This window comes from Schistocerca gregaria, chromosome 3, assembly GCF_023897955.1.
Source record: "Schistocerca gregaria isolate iqSchGreg1 chromosome 3, iqSchGreg1.2, whole genome shotgun sequence".
Taxonomy (NCBI): Eukaryota; Metazoa; Arthropoda; class Insecta; order Orthoptera; family Acrididae; genus Schistocerca; species Schistocerca gregaria.
Window position 1 is genome coordinate 611,000,724 of NC_064922.1, and position 26,227 is coordinate 611,026,950.

The following is a 26,227-nucleotide window of genomic DNA, read 5'->3' on the forward strand; positions in this document are numbered from 1 at the left end:
TAACTGACAGTTCACATAGACAGCTAAACTGTTGCAGATGTAATTCTTAAAAAGCTGACTAAGAGAGGAAAATTAATTTTCCTATCAACATACCAACATTTTCATTTGGTAAGTTATAGCATCTTTGTTTTTGGATATATTTTTCCCACGTGGAATGTTTCCCTCTAAAATATATATATACATACCTTAAAGAGTGGTAGGTAACTTCGATTGTATTGCATACCATATTCTACATATTTCATCTTTGGAAAATTGAGAATGTTAATTGGATTCCCAATTACTGTGTAACTCCACATCTTGCACAAAGACAGACGTTATTAGCAGGTATAGGAGAAGAAAACACATCGAACATTAATTGTTTTATCTCCATTATATTGATATCACAAAAGTTACTTATAATTATTATATACATTAAACAACTTGCAAATCTGAGTTAACAATAACTGTGAACTGTGTCAGAGAAACTACTAACGGAAACTGAAATTCACTTTACAAATTACGATTGCACTGAGTCTCTTATTTGTTTATCGATACACTGTCAACAAACAATATGTGCCTGCTACATTGCATATGCACTGTCTGTTGTAGGGGTGTACTTTCTTCAGCCGCCTGGCAGGCCACAAATTTGGCAATTTTCAACTTTTTCAAAACTAATTGCCTTGCATCTTAGCAGCTAAAATTTTGACACTGTACTTTTTTTCAGTGCGTTCTTCCTGTACAAAAAATTTCTGGACGCATTTCGAGGTGTCAGACTGAATCATTCTCTTTTTTAAAACTCCCTTATGGCTGAGGGAGGATCAGTAAATGTGAACCAGGGTGTTCAATGTTGAAAGAAATAATTTTTTTGCAAAAATAATTTTTTTGCAAAAATATCTTTTTTTGAACTTTTGTTTGTTGGATGAACGTACCAACTGATCTGTAAGTTAGATACTGCCCACCAACATTAAGTATGCGTAAGTACTAAATGAAACTGAAATGCAGAGTTGTTGAACTTTTAATTAATAAAATTACAATTTAGGTTTTTACTTTCAAGAGAAAAATCTTGATTCTAAAAGGAGGTGAATTTGTTTTAACTGCTTGCATTACTGCGAGTGCAGCGTAATCACTTGTAGCTGATGAGATCCTGTAAAGCAGTTTTTGTTAGCTACTGATAATACTTTGTATTTACTTTATCACACAGAAAAAAGATTTTTTCGTAGTACTGAAAAAAGTGCAACAGCTTTTACACACACACACACACACACACACACACAAAGTGGCAATAAAAATGAATGTTACCACCTGTGACTACAGAATCGACAATGTTGTCCAACATGCTTCGCACCATTTCACGATTTGTATTTTCTGACTCCACAGCATTCTGCAAGTTCTCCTGTTCTTTTACTGGTAACTGATCTTCTGGTTGTTGAGTAACATCATCATGTGCGTGCCTTTCCTCTGTTTGAAGTTGTTGTTCTGTGACTTCAAGGCTACTCTTAAACCTGGCAGCATCATCTGTCTAATAAACAGAAATTTAAGACTATTTCATAATCCATCACCCTCTTTAATAATAAAACTACAGATCAGTTTATTTCCAGTGTTTATTCACTAATATTGAAACTATAATGTTCCAGACATGTAGATATTAGTTTACTATGACACTGTTTTGAACACCTTATGAAATTTGTTCCCTTCCCAAATTATGTTTATTGTGAATTACCACAAGTCATCAGTCCAAAGCAACTGATAATTATGGATTGTGTTTTGCACATTGCAGTTGTCAATCAAATGAAAAAAATATATATATTTGACCAAGCACAATTATACCTTTTTTGTTCAAAAAGTTAGTTCACATCTATTGGCAAGTGAAACCAGAAAGGAACAGACAAAGAATAGCGCGAGGTAATTTCCACCAATAATAATTCAGTTGCTTTTGGTTTACTTATACAGATATCTGGATCAAACATTAATTTTTATTTTAAACTATGGACAAAACAGCAAAAAATGCAGTGTCTGCAAAATGTAAGGGACAATATAATTAATGCGAAGGAAACTACCTCAGCTGAGAACACATAGCTACGTTATAACACGTTATTACGCAGATATATGCTCTTACCTGTCTGTGCATTTTATTTCAATAAAAGAAACATTTTTGTCCCTCAAATTTTATCGTATCTCATCACATACATACCCAATGAATAACAATTTATCAGAACTAAGTTTTGTCATTAATGTACAAAGCTTTCTTCTGTACTTAAAGCCTTAAGCACATGTCTACTACAATACCCATACAGATCTCAGTGTCCCTTGTTTCCTTATCTTTTAAGTACATACTTGAGTATTTTGAGAGAAAATCTTTGCATAATCATTCAGTTAATGTTTTCTGTCAATTTTGTTCTTGTTGTGTACATAGTTCCGCGTAGTCAGCACGTACACAACTTTCCCACTAGAGCGCGCCCCGCTAAGCACAACAGCGCAGGTGCAGCGCTCGTCCGTCTACGCACTATAAGATGGCGCTGCCTGAGAGACGGACCAAATTCTGCTTCCGCCGAACCGCGTATTAATATGTAACGCAGCCAATGAGATTGCTGCTAACGTAGAACCTTTTCTCCTCGCGGATCACACTCGCGCAGTGATACATAAACGCGCGAGGTATTATAACGAGTGTACAGACCTCGGATTAGTCAGTCTGCATTAGTCTGTACGAGTCTGCATTAGTCTACAGTCCAGTTTCAGTCTGCGCCTAATAAGGTTACCATATTCCTGTACATAGCCATGAAGATAAATGAATAGACACTTTGTCAAGTATCAGAGATATGTGAGAATAAGATTAACGTATCAAGACCAAAGGAACTTCAGATTGTCAGTTGTAAACAACATCCAGAATCAAGTTACGTAATATCTATGCTTTTTGTTATTATAATAAATGTGTGTGAAAATTAATCAAGTTCTGTTTAAAGTTGGTCACCGTATATCTGCTACTCTAAGCGTGCAAGTGGCATTTCTATCGTCTAACCTAATGGCAGAAGATAAACACGCCACGATAAGACCACGAGACATATTGCTGACACTCGCCTACTTCATTAGAGCGACAAGTCAAATAATTTGATGGTGTGTGCACCGAAGGTCTTACAGTACGCACACCACAGTTCTGTTATTTATTTATCATAAGATGTTCAGTTCATTCCTAATTCTGCATAATCTACTGCATTTTTCACTGCTCCACGAAAACTCATTCATGATGCATAAATTCTACTGACAATGCAAGACCCACACTGCCACAGAACAATGTAACAAAACCAACAATCTTATCAAATTTCAAGTATACAGCCTTCTACACTTTGTTTTTCAGGCATCTATTTATTGTCCCCTGTGTTCATGAATTTTGCTAATTCCTTGTCAATATCTTACTCATATTCACATAGGTAATGTCACAATCTGTATAATTAAATGTTTAACTTGAAACTTCCTTGCAGATTAAAACTGCATGCCGGATTGAAACTTGAACTAAGGGCCTTTGCCTTTTGTAGGCAACTGCTCGACAGACTGAGCTAACCAAGCATGACTCATTACCCAACTTACAGCTCTAGCCAGTAGCTCATCTCCTACCTTCCAAACTTCACAGAAGCTTTCCTGCAAAACTTGCTCGACTAGCACTTTTATAAGAAAGGATATTGTGGAGCCATGGCTGAGTCACAGCCTGGGGGATGTCTCCAGATTGAAATTTTCACTCTGCAATGGCGAGTGTGCCGATTTGAAGCTTCTTGACAGGTTAAAACTATATATTGGACCAAGACTCTAACTCTTCCAGAAATGTAAGTGCTCTAAGTTTCTCAGGAAAGCTTCTGTGAAGTTTGTAAGGTAGGAGATGAGTAATGGCAACAGTAGAGCTGTGAGGATGGTCTATGAGTTGTGCTTTGGTACCTTAGTCAGTAGAGCACTTGCCTGTGGCCATAATCATGTCAGAAACTTTTTCATGTGAATCACCCGAGTACAAATGAATGCTCCAATAATACACTGCCCTTTTATACCTTCTGTATGCAGAACTACTGTCATCTGTACATACACACGCATATCACTATAACGTGGCTTCTCACCTCAGTGTACATTTTCTTACTCTGTATGTTTATGAATTAACTTTACAAAAATTTTAGCAAACAATGACCACCATACTAATTCTTGAATTCTTATAAAGATTTACATTATACTCACTACAGTTATGTGATAGTGAGTTGTTCACACTTACAGCTTGGGTTTCCATACGCATAAAAATAACATTTAACATCTGTGTCAAAGTTGCTCTGGCTGTTGTTTGATTGATCAGATTCTTGCTGGCCAAGTAAATGTTGTAGCATGTCCTGACAGCAAGAAGGACTGTTCCCTCATGAACCTCAACATGCTGACTAGTAACCACTGTCAAGAGTGCCTGAAAGTCAAAAGTAGCATTAATGAAGACCGAGTAATTACTAATCATACATTCTGATTATTGATACTTTGTTGATAAGAACTTTTGTAAACTAACAGTAGAAATGACAAGTTTTTACAATAATTCAGTTGTTACTCAAAAATTTTGTAACTTATTCTTTCTCCACCAAAATACTTATTTACATTACAATATTACTGTAATAATTTTCAACAAAATGCCAAAACTTACACATCAATCAGCAAAAGGGGTGGTTCTCTCTCTCTCTCTCTCTCTCTCTCTCTCTCTCTCTCTCTCTCTCTATTTAGCCTATGAAGGTACCAAAGAGTTTAAAACAGGCTCCACATTACTAAAATGTTTTCTTGTCGACATCTGAAGCCAAACTGGTACTTATTAACTGAATTAGGAAGCTTATACAAGGCATTAAAGACTACCTTCAGTTATGTCATTTGTTAACAGAATACACATTCCTGGAACATGAACAAGGAGAAAACCACAAAAATTTCAGATGACACTCTCGATACAGTGTACTGAAACACAAGCTGCGCGGTAGATGATATTCAGCTGGAAGAACAAAAGTGTGTGCTATTTAGAAAGAAAAAAGAAACCAACTAATGATGAAACATCACTGAAACCATGGATTGGTCAAAAAAGAAGACAATAGCTTTTGCTAAAGTCATAATCCTTTCAAAGCATGTTTAGCTGTTGAAGTAAACTCTCACTAGCGAACTCTGGCATCAAGATGAATATCATATATATTTCAAAACCATGATTCTGTTTACACTCTTACTCATTTCCTCTAAAATGTAATTCTATATCTTAAAACAAGCTCAAAGTAGCTGTAATAAACATTTATTTGTCTCCATCTCATTCGCGCAGATCAAACTGTCAATGTGAATACAGTGTAGTGTAAGTAAAAAAATTATAATTTTTTTCGAGAAATTTCCCCTGGAATTTAACAGCATGTGCTTCCGTAAGCTCCAAATTATAGCTGACTAGATTAGCATCTGCTGCTTTGCTTGCATAAACGGTACGGCTTCAGAGATTTTTTGTTTTTATTTAAATGTATTTTTATGTTGTTCACACATTGTAACACCTTCCATGCTTTTCATGCTAATTAAGGTCATACACGCAGGGTCTTTTCTGGATGTACTTCTGATCAAAAAGGGATCCTGGTAGCTGGTGTCCAAATTTTTTGTTAGTCATGCCTTTAGCATTCTCGTGGAGATATTTACATAGCAACTTTCATCCTCTAACAAATATTTCTTTATAGATAATTGAGAAGTAAAATAGCAATTATTGTAAATTTAGTTTTAAATTTTTTTAATGTAGCGAAATATTTTCTTAATAACCTTTATCCCATATTGCACTCCCTTAGGGGTTGAATTTCCAAAAACAATGAAACATTTTTTTTTTTTTTAATTTCTAACTGAGAGGTCAAATACCAATTGTCACAGATGTAGCCTTAAAAATCCTTTAGTAGTTCTTCCACATGTATTTTTTCTGTAAAAAAGTAATTACTTACGATTTGATGATCTTTGTTTTCTCTCATCTGGCCTGGACCAAATGAGACTGGTAGAGCGACCTTGAGACCAGACGAGGGGAAATGAAGATCAGCAAATCATAAGTAATTTGAGGTTAAAGTGGTAGGTGTGGCAGAGAGTAGAGTTAAAGCTTAATGGAAGCTTGAAGCTCTATTTGCTAAAGAAAACAAAAATGTCACACCCTATGCCATGAATGTAAGATGACCACCTCGTTCTCGATTTGGAGACGTAAGGCATTTCAAGAACTTTAGTGAACATCTAACAACTGAACATCCAACAAATCAGATACCAGCATTGCAATTTTGGCTCAATAAATATCAGACTGACTTTGTAAAACAGGCTGAATAAAGGTACACTATTTATGCTTGAGGCATTCAAGACCACTTCAATGTTTGGAGCCAGACCTAGGAAAAGAGGAAGGGAGGAAGACTGGGGAGTAGCTTCCCATTTGATTTAAGGAAACCATACAAAACTTAAAACTGTGTGACAAGGTGGGACATTGAAGCCCTTTGAATAAGAATCTGACGAACAGAATTTGGCATAAAATCACCATCTGGAGGGCAATTGTGAGTACATAATTTTTAATTATCTGTCTTTATTGAACAGCTTTTTGAATAGAATTACCAGTTTTGGCTATGCAATAGCCACCTTCAGATGCTACAGACTTTTATTGTAGCATCAGAAGATAGCTATTGCATAGCAGAAAGTAGGCAATTAACAAAAATTATAAGAATCTGATGGTTTAGCGATAGCACAATTCAGTTGTGTGACATCTCCATCTGCAGTGATGTACCCATCAACTGAAGATATTTAAGTAAAACAACAACAATTTTATTTCCTTGTTTGCTTTCTTAGTAATGATATAAATCAATGGTACACAAGTAGTTTTGACTATGGGTGGAAAAATTACCCCTCTCTGCTACTTGTTTCAAAGACATCTTGCTGTACACCATCAGCTGCATGTAAAAATATTTGATTGCCAGACCAGTTTTCAGGTGTACAGCCCATAGTCAGTGGCATCTGATACAGAGAACAAAGAAATAAATGAAAACATATAAATGCCTGTAAAATAAGAACATTTTGTATGCATTATAGAGGAAATGTACTGTTCCCTACATATAGTGTATGTCTATATCAAACAATGTGTTTGAAAGTATAAAATTTTTACTAAGTTAATAATTAAGGAGTAAAGGAGACCACTTTCCAAATAGCAGAAGTGTTGAGTTGTCAAAAAGCACACACAAAAGAGAAAGGAAACATGCTAGCTTTCAAAATAAATCCTTTGTCAAGCTAGAGTATCCAGCCAGCCTAATGTAGGGGAATTGTGTGTGTGTGTGTGTGTGTGTGTGTGTGTGTGTGTGTGTCCTTTGACTTAGATCGGTTCTGAAAGCTAGCAAGTTTTGTTTCTGTTTTGTGTGTGCCTGTCAATGACAACACTTTTGTGATTGAGTGAGTGGTCCCCTTTATTGACAAACTATTTATTTTCTTTCAGAACTTTCCTATATATTTACGACATAGACAGTCACAAGATGTACGTAACCTTCGACTTCATTTCTGCAGTAAAGTATAAAATATCTTCGTATGTTGGACATCAATATGTATACATTTATTTCTTTATTCTCTGTATCAGATGCCAATGCTGGTGTGGTATATGCCATGCCAGAACACCAGCCTGTAAAATATCTTTATCCACAACTCATGGTGCACAACAGTTTATTTTTTAATGAACACTTAAAAGCTAGGGAGAACTGAGCACAGAAGATTCTCTCTGTTATGTTAAAAATGCAGCCATCTTTCTTTCTTTCACTAGAAGAGCAAAATAAAAAATAAATAAAAAAAGCTGACAACAGAATGAATGTAACAGACTTACCTTAATAATCTGTAGCTGAACACCTTCATCAGTCTGTGGCCCACTGAAGCATCCACAAATAGTTTCCACTATTCTATCGATAAGGTACTTCCCAGGTGTTGTGGAATCTGGTATATTTCCGGTTAAATGACCGTATGCAATAAGTTTCTGCAATACATTCACTACTTAATAATGTGCATACACTTATTCATTCCTGTAGCAGCATTTTATATTATTTCAGAATATAAAACCTGGAGTGTTACGAATTAAGACCTAATTTAGTACACGAAGTTAATTAACAAGAATTCATCCATACGAGAATTAGCAGGTGGCTTACTATCTAAATGAAACATTAGTACTGCAAAATGAAGACTTTCTGAGTCATCAGTCTTCTGAGCAGGGGCAGATACAGAAAAACCTCAAGGAGGGGACGCTAAAGATATCTTGAGCTACCTTTACTTTTACCTTAATGAAAAATAATCGAGTCACATGCAACGTTTAAGAAAGGTTTATTTGAAATGATTACACACATATACAAGACAATGTCATCTTACGATGTAAAAAAGTTACAGTTGTGGTTCTCTTGCTTAAATGATGAATTCTATGTGCCTATGCTTCCTGGCAGATTGGTTAATTACATTGTCAAGAGGACAATCAATGTCAGGGTGAGTGTTCAACAGAGCTAAGCCACTATGTCGTTCCTCCTCCATTGTTGACTGGCAAAAGAAATGAACAAATAGCATGCGGGCCGACTGGTCGAGGCAGTACAGGTGGCAATGCGGGCAGACCCACAAGGGAGAGGGGGTGCCCCGTGCATCCCCCATATGTATCTGCCATTGGTTTGATGTGGGCCATCATGAATGCCTCTCCTGTGCCAACATCTTCATCTCAGAGTTGCACTTGCAACCTATGTCCTCAATTGTTTGCTGGATGTATTTCAATTTCTGGCTTTGTCAACAGTTTTTGCCCTCTAGGCTCCCTCTAATACCATGGAAGTCATTCCCTGATGTCTTAACTGATGTCCTATATCATGTCCTTTCTCCTTGTCTGTGTTTTCCAAATATTCCTTTTCTCCCTGATGCTGCACAGAACCTTCTCATTCCTTACCTTAATCAGTCCACCTAATTTTCAACATTCATCTGTAGCACCACATCTCAAATGCTTTGATTCTTTTCTGTTCCTATTTTCCTGCAGTCCATGTTTCATTACCATACAATTCTGTGATTCAAACATACATCCTCACAAATTTCCTTCTCGAATTGAGGCCTGTTTAAAATTAGGAGACTTCTTTTGATGTCCTCCTTGCTCCATCTGTCATTGGTTATTTTGCTGCCTAGTAGCAGAATTCCTTAACTTCATCTACTTTGTGACCATTAGTCCTGATATCAAGTTTCTCGCCGTTTTCTCTTCCGCTACTTCTCATTACTTTCATCTTCCTTCAATTTACTCTCAGTCCATTTCCTGCACTCATTAGACAGTCACTTAAAAAAAAGAGCAAGGCGGTTCACGTTACTGGGGGACTATTTGTAATAACCTGTTAGCATATGACTTTTTCTTTATAACTGTGAACCATGTCTCCCAATGAGACAAGTTTCACTGAAATTGATAAACATCATAGTGGTGGTGGTGGTGGTGGTGGTGGTGGTGGTGGTGGTGGTGGTGGTGGAGGAGGATGAGTATTTTCCTACAGATACTATGTTCTGTGTTAAATGTCCAGTAGCGACTTGACACAAAAGAAATTAAATTAGTGCTGCAAAAATTGTGGACTAACCACAAATGTTCCATTAGTGGTGATTATTTTCAAAAGAAAACCAATTGCAGACCTTGTTTGTTCATTCCACTGTTCAAATCTCTAATGTGTTTACATTGCTTTTCACGACACATTGCAGGAGCTCTGCTGTTTTTGCCTTTCAGAACAGTGCAAGAACACATCTGTTAGTAATCTTCTTGACTATTGCCAATAAGTTGATTTGTTTTAATGAAACATTCCCATACTCCAGTACAAACAGTTCCATATAACTTTGTGGAGTTTCGTTCCTACTGCCTGTAAATAAAACTCATTAAAGAGAAAACGTGTGAACATAGTGAGAAAGAACATGTTGCTTCCATACGTCAGCAGTTGGTGGTACTTTTTCAGTATAATAGTGACGACTGTGATAAACACAATAACCAGATTTTGAGATTAATACTATCTGTATTAATTTTGCATTCACATTGTGTGTATTAATTTTGCATTCACACTGTGTGAATGCCATTACATCTGGAGAACACTCAACCACAAAACTGAAAACATGAACTATTAACTTTGTTATGGAAAGGATATATTGCTACTCACCATATTGTGATGTTGAGTCACAGATAGGTACACCATAAAGACTGTCACACAAGACATTATTTTGAATTAGATAAATATGCACGTGCACCTGTGTATGTGTACACACACACACACACACACACACACACACACACACACACACACACACACACACACACAACCAATGTGTCTGGCTGCTGAAGCCAGGCAGAAACAGTGGTCATGTGAGTGTGTTGTCTAATTTGGAAGAATGCCTTTTTGGGCAAAAGCTTGCTTGTTTGACAACCTTTTTCTTGTGCCTCTCTGCAACTCAGCATCTCCATTAAATTGTGAATAGCAATCTATCCTTTTTCTAACACTGTCATTAAACCATCCTGGATTTTCCATTGTTTGAAAATGCTAACTCTGGTAAAGTCGAAAATGTCAGAGAGATCAGTTGTATGGCAATGTGTTAAAAGTGTTGAGCAATCTACACTACATAACACAGGATTCTCTGATACAACACATTACTTCTCTGGCATTTTCACTTGCTTTGTGCTATATCTCTTCCTTTCATTGTTATACCTCACACCTATTTTCCACAACCTGGAAGGGATTGGAAAATGCTGAAGTACTTTCACTGTTGAGAAACAATAAACAAGGATTTCGGTGCCAAACAAGTGAAAAGCATCCCTCATCCCTCAAGAAAGCTGGGAAACAAAGAAAGCAACTGAGTGCACCACAGGTTTTATTTTTCCAACGACAGGAATGGATGTTTCTCTAAGCTTCCAACTGTTATGTAACTTGTAATGAATCAACGGTTTGGTTGCTTGAAATGCAGTTTAATGTCTTTACCAAGTGTGTGATGCTACCTCGTTTTAAGAGTACTAATGTACATGAATATGCGTTTTTGGTGTGTGAGGCTTACAAATGCAACCCCAAAATACAAATGAAATACATGTTGTCAGATTTCAATTAAGGCCCCTTTGTGGCTGAAGGCTTACTTGTTTGACGTTCTTCCTGTTGTGCCAAATGCGATTCAGCACCTCCACTACATGATGAGAAGTAATCTACCCTTTTCATAATTGTGAAGTGAAATATGAGAGCTATTCAGAAAGTAGAGAACGTTTCCATCTTGCTCCACTCGGCGCACCCCAATCGCATTTATTTTGGTATGTGCGGCATCTCAGTCGGCATCCATCCGTGACAGCGGGATCTCCTCTGCACATCTGGTTTTTTGTTTCTTTTTCTTTTCGATATTCGAATTTGAAATATGCGCTGCAATCGAAAATCCCGCATTGTGAGGTGCGATCTGTGATACGGTTTTTGTTGGCAAAAAACCTAAAACCTACAGAAATTTATCTTGAACTGTGCAAATTGTATGGAAACAATGTAACGAGTGAATGTTCTGTCTGGAAACGTTTTGCACAATGGGTGCCCAAAAGGCTTACAGATCACCATAAAGAAGAGTGAATGGGGGCAACGTTAACATTTCTGGAGGCCTACCACAAACATGGTGATTCAATGGGACATCACAGGTTTCGCTTGTTTAGACCAAGGACACTGCTTCCGAGACATCTCCTAGTGTACCCAATGCGGTGGATCTGTCCTCACAGCAGGGTGTCGGACAGCTGGTAATGCATTCGCATCACACAAGATAGGGGGGAATATGGAGAATGGACACCTGGCCTCGCCCATTTATCCTGAGCGGATCCGAGCAGGCACATTTAGGAGGGGGGGGGGGGGGGGGGGAGTTAACTAGTTATCAGGAGTTCCAATGTTAGGCACATTATGGAGCCCCTTATGCAAGTAGTGTTCAGGGCTGGAAAGAAAGCCATTGTGCACCGAGTACATCTGTCAGGGTATCTCATCTGAGATGCGGAGGCAGCCTTGCCTGTGGCTATCAAGTGTGCAGCATGTGTCGTCTGCAAGTTGTGGCTCACATTGGCCACTAATGACACCAGTCACATGAGTTCAGACAGGTGGTTGGTGGAGTTGTTCCCAGAGCTGATCGGAGTCCTTTGATTTGAGACTGAGTGGAAGGTCTTAACTACAGCTTCGTCAGCTATATGACAGTCTTGGCTGCTGATTCCTAGAACTGCATTATCGTGTGGGAACTTGTAGGACTCCCCTTGATAGGTCAGCAGTGCACTACACAAAGAAAGTAGCGGAGTGCTTGTGAAGTGCACGAGGTTTTTTTTAGGTTAGACGGTAGTTTGAGGTGCTCCGATGAACATGCACCAGTAAATACACAGCAACGTACAGCATCCAGAATAATGACACTTCAGCTGTCAAAATTTTATCAGTAAACCGTTGAAGTATTCGTAAGAGTGTTTTCAAATTTACTGCCCTCCAGGAAAGTTTACCTGCTCAAATTATTCTTTGGACCAAGAGCTGGCTGAAATCTGAAGTGAAAAGCTCTGATGTACTTAGCGAATCATGGAACATATATCGAAAAGACGGATCAGAGGTCACAGGAGGGAGACTGCTCATTGTAGATGACAAAAATATTGTCTCTATTGAGTTTGAAGTTAAGTGTGACAGTGAAGTAATCTGGTCACGTATAATTGCGTATAACAGGTGAAGGTCACAGCAAGTTAATTGTTGGATGTTTTTAACAGCCACCAGACTCCACTCTGACAGACCTAGAGCCACTCAAAGAAAGTATATGGTGAGTAGCGTGAAATACACAGATCATACAATACTAGTTGGAGGCTACTTTAACTTTCTGTGTATAGACTGAGGTGTCTATGAATTCATTACATGGAGGTACAGATAGTCAGGCGAAATACTTTTGAACATGTTTTTAGAAAATGTGTTTGAGCAGCTAGCTTGGCAACCCAGATGCAACAGAAATATCTTAGATCTTGTAGCTACAAATAGGCCAAACGTTATCAATAAAGTCAGTATGGAACTGGGATACATGATCATGATGTCATTACAACAACTATGGATACAAAAGTTAACAAATCAGTCAAGAAGGCTAAGAGAGGGTATCTGATAGACACAGCAGATAAGCAGTTGTTAGCATCGCACTTAGACAGTGAATTGACATCGATTATTTCCAGTAAGATGGACATAAAGGAATTATGGGCAAAGTTTGAGCAGACTGTAAATCACGGTCTGGAGAATTATGTGCCTAGTAAGTAGATAAAGGATGGAAAAAACCCACCATGGTTTAATAATGAAATCTGGAGAACGTTGAGGAAGCAGAGGCTGTTGCACTCTTGATTCAAAAGAGAATGCACAAATGACCACAAGTGCTGGTTAGTAGAGATTCATGCACATGTGAAAGTATCTACGCACAAAGCATAGAACAACTACCAGTCACACTTTAGCAAAATATCTGACAGAGATCCCAAGAAAATTCTGGTCCTATGTTAAATCACTAAGCTGGTCTAACACTTCTATTCAGCCCCTTGTTGACAAGTCCGGTATGGCAGATGAAGATAGCAAAATCAAAGCTGAAGTTTTAAGTTTCACGTTCAACAACTCGTCCACAGATCAGCATCATACAAACATACTCTCATTTGACCACCGGAAATATTAATAGGCATTGCTGGCATAGAGAAACTGAAATATTTCAAAGCAAATAAATCACCATGTCTGTATGGAATCCCCTTTTGGTTTTACAAAGGGTACTGTATGGCACTGGCCCCTTACCTGGCTTGCATGTAACATAAATCTCTCACCAAGTGCAAATCCCCAAATGGCTGGAAAGAAGTGCAGGAGACTCCAGTATATACAAAGGATAAAAGAACAGACCTGCAAAATTACAAACCACTATCCCTAACTTTGATTTGCTGCAGAACCCTTGATCATATTCTCCGTTTGAATATAACAAATTTTCTTGACACAGAGAAGCTAACGTTCGCGAATCATCATGGTTTTAGAAGGCATTGCTCGTGTGAAACTTGGGTTGCCCTTCCTCAACTGGAATACTATAACAATGGGCAACAGGCAGATTCCATACTTCTAGAGTCCCTGAGAGCATTTGATATGATGCACCCTGCAGGCTGTTACTGAAGGTAAGAGCATATGGAGTAAGTTCACAGATGCGCAAATGGCTTGAAGACTTCATAAGTAACAGAACCCAGTATGTTGTTCTTGACAGCAAAGGTTCATCAGGGACAAGGGTATCATCACGAGTGCCCCAGGGAAGTGTGATAGGACCGATATTATCCTCTATATACATAAATGATTTGGCAGACAGGGTTGGCACAAATCAGCAGCTGTTTGCTGGCAATGCTGTGGTATACAGCAAGGTACCGAAGTTGAGTAACTGTAGGAAGATACAACATGACTCAGGCAAAATTTCTGGTTGGTGTGACAAATGACAGACATGTGGAAAAATGTAAGTTAATGCAGATGAGTTGGAAGAACATATCTGTAATATTTGGCTACAGTACTACTAGTGTCCTACTTGACACAGTCAAGTCATTTAAATATCTGGGTGTAACATTGCAAAGCGATATGAAATTGAACGAGCATGTGAGGACTGTGGTAGGGAAGGCGAATGGTCAACTTCAATTCAGAGGCAGGCTGCTAGATTTTTTACCGGTTGCTTCAAACAATATGAAACTCCAATAGGAATCCTGGAGGGCAGGTTACTTCCCCCTAGTGTGAAAGGCACCAGTGGCTAAACGAATAACACAATGGTGAACTGGGTCCATGAAGAGTAGTGTGGAAGGGTCAGATGATCCATATACTTGACAACCATAGTCCAGATGAGACAGAAGTAATGTCTGATAAAGGTGGAGAAGGGCTGAACAATCCACGCCCTGAGAGGTGTGAACAAGGATGCGAAAAACACTGAGCTTATGAAAACATCAAACTTTCAGAAGATGGACATGGGGCAACCAAGTAAGCTTGTTGTCTAAAAAGAAGACCCAAGAAATGGAACTGGGAGACTACAATCAGGTGTTGGGCATCAAGGCAGAGCTCTGGATACGAATGGACTATGGTACAGCAACAGAAATGCACCACCTTTGACTTAAAGGGAGAGACCTGAAAGCATGCGAGAGTGTCCTGGTGGAACCGCGCCAGATGGCATCCTGAAGCCGTCATTCTGCAGAGGCCACTGAGTGGGAGCTAGTTCAAATACAGAAATCATCCACATACAGAGCAGGTGTGATTAACGGTCCACAAGAGGCCGCAATCCATTAATATTGACAAGAAAAAGAACATTAATAGTGACAAGAAAAATAATGACACTTGATATGGAGCCCTGTGAAATGCCATTCTCCTGGGTCAGCAGAGGACTGAAAATGATGTCAACCCCAAATTCTGAATGGCTGATGGGACACAAACTTGTGAATAAAAATTGGCCCCAACGCCTCTCCCCTGGAGTCTAAGTAGGATGTGATGGTGCAAAGCTGTGTCGTGGGCCTTACAAAAAATGAAGAAAACTATAACAAGATGGCGGCCCTGAAAAAGGTCTGCCAAACTGCAGTTTTCGATCAAAGCAGATGAACCATCAGAGACCATCCCACCAAAAACCTACACTGGTAAGCAGGAGAAAGGTCCTCAGATTTGAGAACCAAACTGAGACAAGGAACACGAGGCGTTCAAGTAACTTGCAAGGGACATACATCTACATACATACTCCGCAATCCACCATACGGTGCATGGCGGAGGTACCTCGTACCAAAATTAGCATATTCTCTCTCTGTTCCACTCCCAAACAGAACGAGGGAAAAATGACTGCCTATATGCCTCTGTACGGGCCCTAATCTCTCTTATCTTTGTGGTCTTTCCGCGAAATGTAAGTTGGCCTCAAATGCTGGTTCTCTAAATTTCTTCAGTAGCGATTCACGAAAAGAACAGCTCCAGAGACTCCCACCCAAGTTCCTGAAGTATTTCCATAACACTCACGTGATGATCAAACCTAACATTAACAAATCTAGCAGCCCGCCTCTGAATTGCTTCTATGTCCTCCCTCAATCCGACCTGATAGGGATCCCAAACACTCTAGCAATATTCAATAATAGGTCATATTAGTGTTTTATAAGCGGTCTCCTTTACAGATGAACCACATCTTCCCAAGATTCTACCAATGAACCACAGACGACTATCCGCCTTCCCCACAACTGCCATTACATGCTTGACCCACTTCATATCGCTCTGCAATGTTACGCCCAAATATTTAATCGACTTGACTGTCACGCGCTACAATACTAATGGAGTATTCAAACATTACAGGATTCTTTTTCCTATTCATCTGCATTAATTTACATTTATCTATATTTAGAGTTAGCTGCCATTCTTTACACCAATCACAGATCCTGTCCAAGTCATCTTGTATCCTCCTACAGTCACTCAACGACGACACCTTCCTGTATACCACAGCATCACCAGCAAACAGCCGCACATTGCTATCCACCCTATCCAAAAGATCATTTATGTAGATAGAAAACAACAGCGGACCTACCACACTTCCCTGGGGCACTCCAGATGATACCCTCACCTCCAATGAACACTCACCATCGAGGACCATGTACTGGGTTCCATTACTTAAGAAGTCTTCGAGCCACTTACATATTTGGGAACCAATCCCATATGCTCGTACCTTAATTAGGAGTCTGCAGTAGGGCACCGAGTCAAATGCTTTCCAGAAGTCAAGTAATATGGCATCTGTCTGATACCCTTCATCCATGGTTCGCAAGATATATGAAAAAAGGGGGAGTTGTGTTTCGCACGAGCGATGCTTTCTAAAGCTGTGCTGATGCATGGACAGCAACTTATCTGTCTCAAAGAAATTCATTATATCCGAACTGAGAATATGTTCGAGAATCCTGCAACAAACCAATGTTAAGGATATTGGTCTGTAATTTTGGGGATCCGTCCTACCCTTCTTATATACAGGCGTCATCTGCGCTTTTTTCCAGTCACTCGGGACTTTACGTTAGGCAAGAGATCCGCGATAAATGCAAGCTAAGTAAAGAGCCAATTCAGTAGAGTACTCTCTGTAAAACCGAATTGGAATCCCATCAGGACCTGGTGATATATTTATTTTGAACCCATTCAGCTGCTTCACAACCCTAGGGATGTCTATCACTATGTCCTCCATACGGGAATCTGTACGAGACTCAAACGGCGGTATGTTTGTACGATCCTCCAGCATGAAAGATTTCTCAAATGCTAAATTTCAAATTTCAGCTTTCGTTTTACTGTCTTCTGTTGCCAGGCTAGACTGATCAGTGAGTGACTAGATGGAAGCCTTCGACCCACTTAGCGATTTTACGTAAGACCAGAATTTCCTTGGGTTTTCCGCAAGATCTTTTGCTAAGGTATGACGGTGGTAGAGGTTGTATGCTTTGCGCATCGTTCTTTTTACAGAAACACGAATCTCTACTAGCTTTTGCCTTTCCTCATTCTCCCGATCTTTCTTGTACCGCAAGTGCAACTGTCTTTGCTTCCTGAGCATTCTCCGAATTGCGGTGTTAAACCATGGTGGGTCTTTTCCGTCCGTAACCCACTTTTTCGGCACAGACTTTCCAATGCGTGATTTACAATGTGTTTAAAATTTGCCCATAATTCTTCCACGTCCATCGTACTGGAAGTAAATGATCAATTCATTTACTAAGTGGGATGTTAACAACTGCTTATCTGCTCTTTCTAGTAAGAATACTCTCCTAGTGTTCTTGACTGCCTTTTTAACTTTCATAACCATAGTTGTAATGACAACATCATGATCACTAACCCCTGTCTCAACACTGACACAGTCGATGAGGTCTGCTCTGTTCGTGGCTACCAGATCTAAAATATTTCCATTACGCATTGGCTGTCGATTTAGCTGCTCAAGACAGTTTTCGGATAATGTGTTCAAAAGTAATTCACATGACGGCTGTCTGTACCACCTGTAATGAATCCATAGACATCCCAGTCTATACCAGGCAGGCTGAAGTCACCTCTGACTAATATAGCATGACCCAGGTACTTCTGCGATATAGAGTGTAGACTCCCTTTGAATGATTCTGGAACTGTCACAGTGGAACCTGGTGGCTGGTAATAACACCAAACAATTAACTTTGTTTCTCCTCACCCTGTTAAATGTGTCCAGATAACTTCACAATCACACTCTACTTCAACCTCAGTAGACATAATATTTTTGTCAACTGTAATGAAGACACCATCTCCTACAGTGTCTAATCTGTCTTTCCGACACATGTTCCAACCCTCAGATCAGATCAGATCAGATCAGATCAGATCAGATCAGATCAGATCAGATCGATGGGCCAGTAACTATCAAGGAACAACAGATCCTTGGAAGGTTAAGGAAAGGAACCACAACACTGTCTCTCCACTGAGAGGAGTAAATGTCTTGGAGCCAAATACAATTAAACACCTGGAGGAGCTGAGGTGTTGCAGGAACTGGTTATGGATGGAATCAGGGCCAGGGGCTGAATTGTGGGAAGAAGAGAGGACCAGAATAAGTTCCTATTCAGTAAATGGTTCACCGCAGGATTCTGCCTGACACGATGTAAAATTAAAGTGAAAAGCTTCAGCCCACTGTCTCTGGACAAGGGAGGTGGCAAGGGAGTAGGCAGACGCTGATGCCATCCCAAAATGGGTCGCAATGTGTTCTGCAACAACTGATGGATCTGTACAAATGCCACCTGGAAGGGATAGACCCACAATAAAAGAGTGCAGCTGGCAACCTTGGAGGTGAGGAATGAAGCCCACACCTGTGACGAAGGGACAGAAGACCAAGGGAGGAAACAGCGTTCAACACACCAGCTTGCTTTGTTTGATTAAGTAAAGGGTTTTCGCGCAAAGATGCTTAAAGGTAATAAGACTGGCAGATGACATGTGCTGCTTAATATGTTGCAAAACACAATGACAATCATGGATGGTGGTGGCAATGGCCATGCTCCACTGTGGGCAGTGAATAGGGCCTATCGAGCAGGGACTGGCAATGCTGGCAGCATCAACTATCTTACCGGGAGATCACTAACTACTACTTCAATACAACCTGACAAATAAGGTATAAAGGCAAGCCTGGTGGGTATAAAGAGGACAATCAGAACAATGGAAAGCCCACAGGGGTAACCTTGCCATTGAGAGATGGGTAGGGTATGAGAAAATCGGAGGGAATTTGTCACTAGTGTTGAGATCATCGTGTGACAACCAGTGTAAGGAAGGAAGAAGTGGAGAGGAAGTGAGCGAAAGATCGTTGTCAGAGGAAGTGCCACACACAGCACTAAAATGAGTAAGGGACCACCATTAAGAACGCAAAGGTTGTGGTCCACAAGAGCTGGTCAATGAAAAGCCCCAACCCCATGAAAAAGCTCTGCTCCTCAAAGGGTGACAGGCATTAAAATCCACAAGGAGGAGGGAGTGAGGGGTGGGGTGGGGGGGGGGGGGAGGAGTTGCTGAATAATCTTCTATTATTAACATTAGATAAACTAAACAGCGAACAGTGTATTTACTTGAACTTCAAATTAAAGTCCTATCACTCTGTTACTTCACAAGTATTAATAAGCAGCAAAATAATAAACAAATGCAAAACTAAAAGGCAGACAAAGCACTTCGATGATCTTCGGATCGTGCCTAACATGGATGGCGGGTGAACTGGTTCAGCTGTAAGATGAGAGCTCATTCAGCAGTTGCGGCGGACGGACATGTTGTCCGTCGCGGTATCAGGTAAAACTTAATTTTCAATGTCGGGCATGGTTGGGAAGCCTCAGGTGAGAGACATTTTGTTTGCTGCAGTATCAGTTAATACTTAACTTGCAATGTCTAGGTGAGAACAGTGTGATTGTAATTACAGTAATTGAAGAATGGAAAGGATTTGTGACTCTAAAGTGGAATGTAATTGTGCAGTTTCTTGTGTTCTGCCAACAAAAAGTGAGTGGCATCTCGTCTAAACAAAATGAACAGAACTTTAATCATATCTAAAACACAGTTCCTTGCTAAGAGCTACTTACAGCCCCAAGATTATGTATTCATGACATATGTGCTGTTTTCTGCACAGGGGACAACAAATACAGAAGACTGCGGCTTGGTGAACTTTTATTAGAACTTATCCATTCCACTATAGGTGGTGTGTGACAGTTTGCCCACTTTATTTATTGATTTGTTGTTCTCTCTGTCGACGTATTGCGTTGTGATACTGGCTAAAAAATGGGGTGTGGAAGTACAACACTGACTAATTCAAATAATGTAAGCTGACAGGTGCACAGTTTCATTCCACAGTAGGTTACTTTCACTGTTCACAACCCACCAATAATACACAGCTATATATGGCCAGTGCAAGATTGTTTTAACTTTCCATAAGCCTCATTAACAGTTTGCAGGCAAACCTCCACATACTGCTACAATAGTTTACTATTGAACATCAGCAGTAAAAACCTAGCCACAAAGTTCACAGTTCTTGAAGAATAGGAGGGTACGTATGGAGCAGACACTGTCATTGTTTCAACACACAGCCTTATTGTTTAACAATTATTTCACAGTTAAGTTGAAGCATTGTTGTTGTTCTAACCAACACAGGTTTCTCATCTGAAACTTGGCAGTGGACTGACTGCCTCAAGACCAAAAATCAGGCCCTTATATATCCTCACTATAATCGGTACTGAAACTACAGATTGTTTGAAGTTAAATTTACAAAAATTACAATTAAAACATAACTCATTAAATTAACTGAATACATCGAAAACTTGTGCCTTTTTAACAGTTTCTTCTACTATAAGAATTAGGCCGAACTATTTGTTTAAATCATGAAATTAACAAATATCGTTATGCAAACAATACTTTTGACTAAACTGTTAATTACTTTGTAATTAATTTTGAATAGAGCCAAATAAATCTTTTAAGAATGCTATTAGCTGTTCCTCCAAATGTTTATAATTAGTACAGAGTTTACATTTGTTTACATGTCAACAACAGACTAAGTTGCAAAACAATTATCGATTTCACCCTGTAATAAAAGATACCCACTAGGAATAGTCGAAATAAATTAGAAAATCAATCATGTACATAAAACTAAGCACAAAATTAGATCTGGTGTTATATTCTTTAAATATGAGGGCCAACCTTTCTCTTTTATGAAAATTCAGATTACACTCGTGTATGTTAATGGTAATTAGTTAAGAACAAAATGAATTTTAAGGAGGCAGATGGCAAAACAACAGGGGAAGAAAAATTATCCCAGCTTGCTCCATCACAGGTGGAAGGAAATATGCACCTGTACTGCAATCTTAGTACAAATGAGATCAGTGACACATTATCTGTGGTAACACAGAGGAGGTATGAAGAACAGAAATACTTTTGAGGGAAAGGGTTGATCACACACACATATATCACCTCTCTCTCTCTCTCAAACTTTCACTCTTTTTCAGTTTGCCATACTGCGGCCGAGTTGTGGCAGCAAGCTCCAGCCCAGGAAGTGCTGCAGGGAAGGGATCCTGGGAGAAAGCCCCATTGCCGGCAGGTGTCAAAGAAGGGGGACACTTCTCTAGCCGGGTAGAGGGAGTGGCAACTGTAGGGGAGGGTGTGGGAACCACAGAGGAAGGGGAAGGGGGATGGGACTGTAGTAAGGAGGAGGGGGCACAGTTAGAGGGCATATGCACAGGGTGTAATGATCAGAGGACTAATACTCCTGTATCTTCTTTTCCTTCTCATAAGCTGGGCAATATGGTGAGCATGGAGACTAATGGATGTGACAATTAATACACATGGGTGGTGGAACACAGGAGCTCCCCTCAAAGTTGATGCTACATTCACTGTATAGGGGGTCCATTGTACAATGGGAGGACATGTACCCAAAATACAATCACAGAAAACACCTCATGGGTGGAGGACATAAGCTTCATGTCACACCGATAACACACAACATTAATCTTTTCCAGGAGGTATCTTCCTCAAATGGCAGGCTAAAGGCACAGGTATCTATCTGATTGTTCTTATCACCAAACCAAACACACCGAACAAAATGAAAGTTGTTCCAGACTGGCCCAGAGTTCCTCATCAGTTTGAGGGCTGAGATCTCTATGAAAAATGACCCCCTGAACCATACTCAAAGACTGGTGAAGAATAATGGACACCGGGATATCGCCACAATGGTCACAAGGATGAAGGGCTGCAGACTGGACGGCAGGAGTAATTTTGGTAAACAGCAAACCTGAGAGATTCCACTTCACCAAATGTGTATTCCATAATTTCCACATAAAATAACAGCTTGGTGGCAACGGACATGTTCCTGTCAGTCCTAGTGCAGACCAAGTTGGGGGATAGTGTTTCACCCCAAGACAACAAGCCTGGCCCTCCTCGCAGGGTGTAGTGAGGTACGGGAAGGCCACAGGGTCATAAAAAGCAGCATTAAATGATCCATCACCAACAGAAGAGATGGCTGTAGAAGAATGGTCAGTATTTTGGAGCTTAATATGTTTCATACACAAGGCATCCACCCTGGATATCACCCACTCCAATCAGGGGCTCTCGCCATGGGCGTCACTCAGCCACTATAAGGGCGGTTTGGCTGGGCAGCCACTGTCAGGCATTCTGATGCTCCGGAATGACAAGCAACCGTTCCTAGCCATACATGGGGGGGGGGGGGGGGGGGGGGGGCTTACAGCTCAGATATCAAAAGTGTGATCCATGTGTTAACAGGGGGTTCAGCCAGACGGGTACACAACATTTCCACCACATGCACTAGTGACCTAGTGGCGTGGGTGGGGGGAGGAGGGTGGGCCATGGCAAGAAAGGAAGAGGCGAAAGTAATCCACACCATAGACAACAAGGAGGGAGTTATTTCCCAAATTGCTCATACTATGGAGAGAAAATTTAAAAGTGGAGGTCAAGTCAAACCTCAAAGGGGGGGGGGGGGGGGGTCAAAAAGGAATGATGAAACAAAACGCGCAAGGGGAACAAAAACTGGAAGGAATACAAACCAGGTGGTTAGCCAGGTTGCATAAGTAAGAATATCAACAGGGGGGAAAGGAGGGGCCAGTGGGGGATGAGTGAGAAAAGGGAGGAAGGGGAACAGGGAAGGAAATGCAGCCCGGGAAGGACAACTGGGCCACAATAGATCAGGGTCCTGTGCGTGCCAGATACGAACTAACGAAAGAACTGCGATACCACTGGGGAGAACTAAAATGGAGGGTGGGACCTTACATAAATTTGTTTCTTCCCTTTTGTCAAAATAAAACATACGTGTTTGAAAAAACTGTTTTGCATGCTATGGAGATCACATACCGGAAGGACCTCCAGCCAACATATGAAGCTGTGTGTTAATGGAAGTATCACAATCTGAGGTGGTTCAGGTTGGTTGGTTGGTTGGTTGGTTTGGGGAAGGAGACCAGACAGCGTGGTCATCAGTCTCATCGGATAAGGGAAGGATGGGGAAGGAAGTCGGCCGTGCCCTTTCTGAGGAATCATCCCGGCATTTGCTTAGAGTGATTTAGGGAAATCACGGAAAACCTAAATCAGGATGGCCGGACGCGGGATTGAACCGTCGTCCTCCCGAATGCGAGGAGGTGGTTCAGGGTGACTTCAACCTGTAGGTGCGCCTGCTATGAGAAATGCCAAATAATTAGCTCAAACAGTTGCAATTTATAATTTCTAGCTACCTGCCCCTCCTCTTCTCCCAGTTACATGGATCTCTGTGGCAACAGGAAGATGACAGCCTGCATGAGAATGGTGCTTTGTGTCATGTTGTGTCCTCTATAAGCCTCCTTGACTGCTTACTCATGTCCCTATTCCTGAATGCTCCAGCTTGCCCAACTGTTGTGTGAGCAGCAGTTTGTCTAATAGTGTTTGAATCATTTTCTCTGCTGGGTGCATTTGCTGCAATCACTAAGAGAGTCAGCGCGACTGAGACTTTTTTCCTCTAAAAACATCTCATTTGCTCCAGTACCATTCACTTGAGGTCTGTAGGTTTAATGTGCAGTATACAACGAGTTCATCAGAGATGGAGTAAACGCTCAGACTGAGGAAAAATGGGGAAGTAATCACCCCTTATGAAATGAAATGTAGTGTGACTAGGGCCTCCCGTCGAGTAGGCTGGTCGCCTAGTGCAAGTCTTTTTAGTTGACGCCACTTTGGTGACTTGTGTGACACTGGGGATGAGATGATGATGATGATGACAACACAACACCCAGTGCCTGAGCAGGGAATATTTCCGACGCTGCTGGGATCAAACCGGGGCCCCTTTGTGTGGCATTCCATCACGCTGACCACTCAGCTATCGGGACCGATGTCTTACCTTGTAAGATGCCATAACAGGCTTGGGTCAACTCTACTATGACTAGGTTATGTGGCACAAACCACAGGCACAGCCAAATCCAGCTCCCACATGTAGAAGGAGGCTGTTATACTTGCACAAACAGATACGAGAGTAGAACACTGACAATATTTCTTTTGTGTCTATATATATATAACATGGGTTGTAGTGACATACTGATCTGTAGTGTAAGACTAGGTCTACATTAGGTTGCCGGATGACAAGTTGTCAAAATGGTTTTCAACATTTCAATTCATGTTAGCCTTGATTTCTCAATGTAAGTGTTTTCATTCACAAAATGAGTATTTGGAAGCATCAGAGTGTTGGAAAAGAAGCAGTAGTCAGTAATACTGCTAAACATTAGTGTTTATCAACATCTGATTGTCTGAAATTGCAGAGGCTTTTGTGGTCACTTCTTAACATGTTGCCTGTTGACATTCGTCTTGGAAATTTCAACCACTGGTCATTAAGTGGTTTTTCCAATATTTCACTAGCATCGGTAACCAGTATTGTCACAGATTCACCCTCCATTGCTGTTGGAGAAAATGCTAGCCCCCTTGAGTTGGTGAAAGAAAAATCACTAAATGACCACTGGCTGAAGATCCTGAGATAAAAGCCAATACACATCATCTCTGATTGATGCTAAACATTTGTTACACTACAATTCTCCACTTTTAACAAAGAAACATATGGTGTTAGTTGCATTTCTGGCTTCTCCAGGTGTAGAAAAGATAGCATTGCCACCTGAGGAGAAAAATCATTGGGCTTTCGTTGGATAATAAGACAAAGTAACTGCTTAGCTTACAGTAGGGATAGATGTAGTGTGACTGACTTTTTTCCCAGTATGTGCTAGCAATGAGCTTTTGTCAACAGCATTATTGTTGTTGTCTTCAGTCCAAAAGCTGGTTTGTTGCAGTTCTCCACATTGATCTATATTATGCATGTCTCTGTATTTCTGCATAAATACAACGACCTACATTCACATGAATCTAATTATCGTATTCGGGCCTTAGTCTCACTTTACAATTTTTAGCCCCACACTTCCATGCATTACCAAATAAACTATTTCTTGACACCTTTGGATGTTTTGCCTCAAGCTTGTTTCTCCTTGGTTTGATTCAGAATCTCTTCAATGGTCACCTGCTGTAATGGTCCAATTTTTGCATATGTATATCCTCTCAAAGCCACTTAACTGTGTGTGATAAGGGTACTGGGTACCAATATTAATGATTTCCTGTTCTACAATATGTTGAGTGAGGGAAAAATTGGGTTAAGCCTAGATTAGGGCCAGCAACATTTATGGTGGTGCTTATCTACTGCTCAAAGGCTGGTAACATGTCGTTTTTGTGTGGCTAGTGGGATGATTCTTTGACATAATGAACGTGAGGTGAGAAGAGAGGTAGTGTATTTTTAGCACTGAAATTGAAACCATTGTCTTGTTTACTATTTTCAGTATATTAAGGAGTTTGAAGAAAAATATTTTATGAGTATGGCAGCGAGTTCTATAAAGTGGACTGATTAAGTGATTTAGTTCCGCGTGGTGACATCGTCTGTAGGTGCATGTCTCAAGGATTAATTGCAGGGATGCGAAAATGTATCAAATTTGGTGGTGAAAAGACTGTGCAATCAATATGCATGAGCACACTAAGTAGATCAATGTTTAATTAAATCATGGAAGAATGTAGGTGGGTCAGTTTTTATTAACAGAGTCACATTGCTCCATCTACCTTCTCCCATGATTTAATTAAAAAATATTGCTCCACCTACCTTCTACCATGATTTCATTAAAGAACGTTGATCCATTTACACAGTGTGCTTGCACAGATCCATTGTGTAACAACACAGAGCAGAAAAATATTTCACTCCTTTTTCAAATACATCATGGGTTGCAATGCTGTCCTTGGTTTGCAGATAC

At 40.2% G+C, this 26,227-nt stretch overlaps 1 protein-coding gene across 1 annotated transcript in view; it reads right to left on the bottom strand.

The window, feature by feature from the left end:
* The window catches only part of LOC126356185 (brefeldin A-inhibited guanine nucleotide-exchange protein 1), a 202,260-nt gene that overhangs the window by 169,528 nt on the left and 6,505 nt on the right, over positions 1 to 26,227 (bottom strand). Inside the window, exons 3-5 of the mRNA XM_050006963.1 lie at positions 7,817 to 7,963; positions 4,226 to 4,405; positions 1,282 to 1,498 (exon numbers count right to left, since the gene is read on the bottom strand). Coding sequence (XP_049862920.1) covers positions 1,282 to 1,498; positions 4,226 to 4,405; positions 7,817 to 7,963 — 544 coding nt within the window. The remainder of the gene's footprint in view (positions 1 to 1,281; positions 1,499 to 4,225; positions 4,406 to 7,816; positions 7,964 to 26,227) is intronic.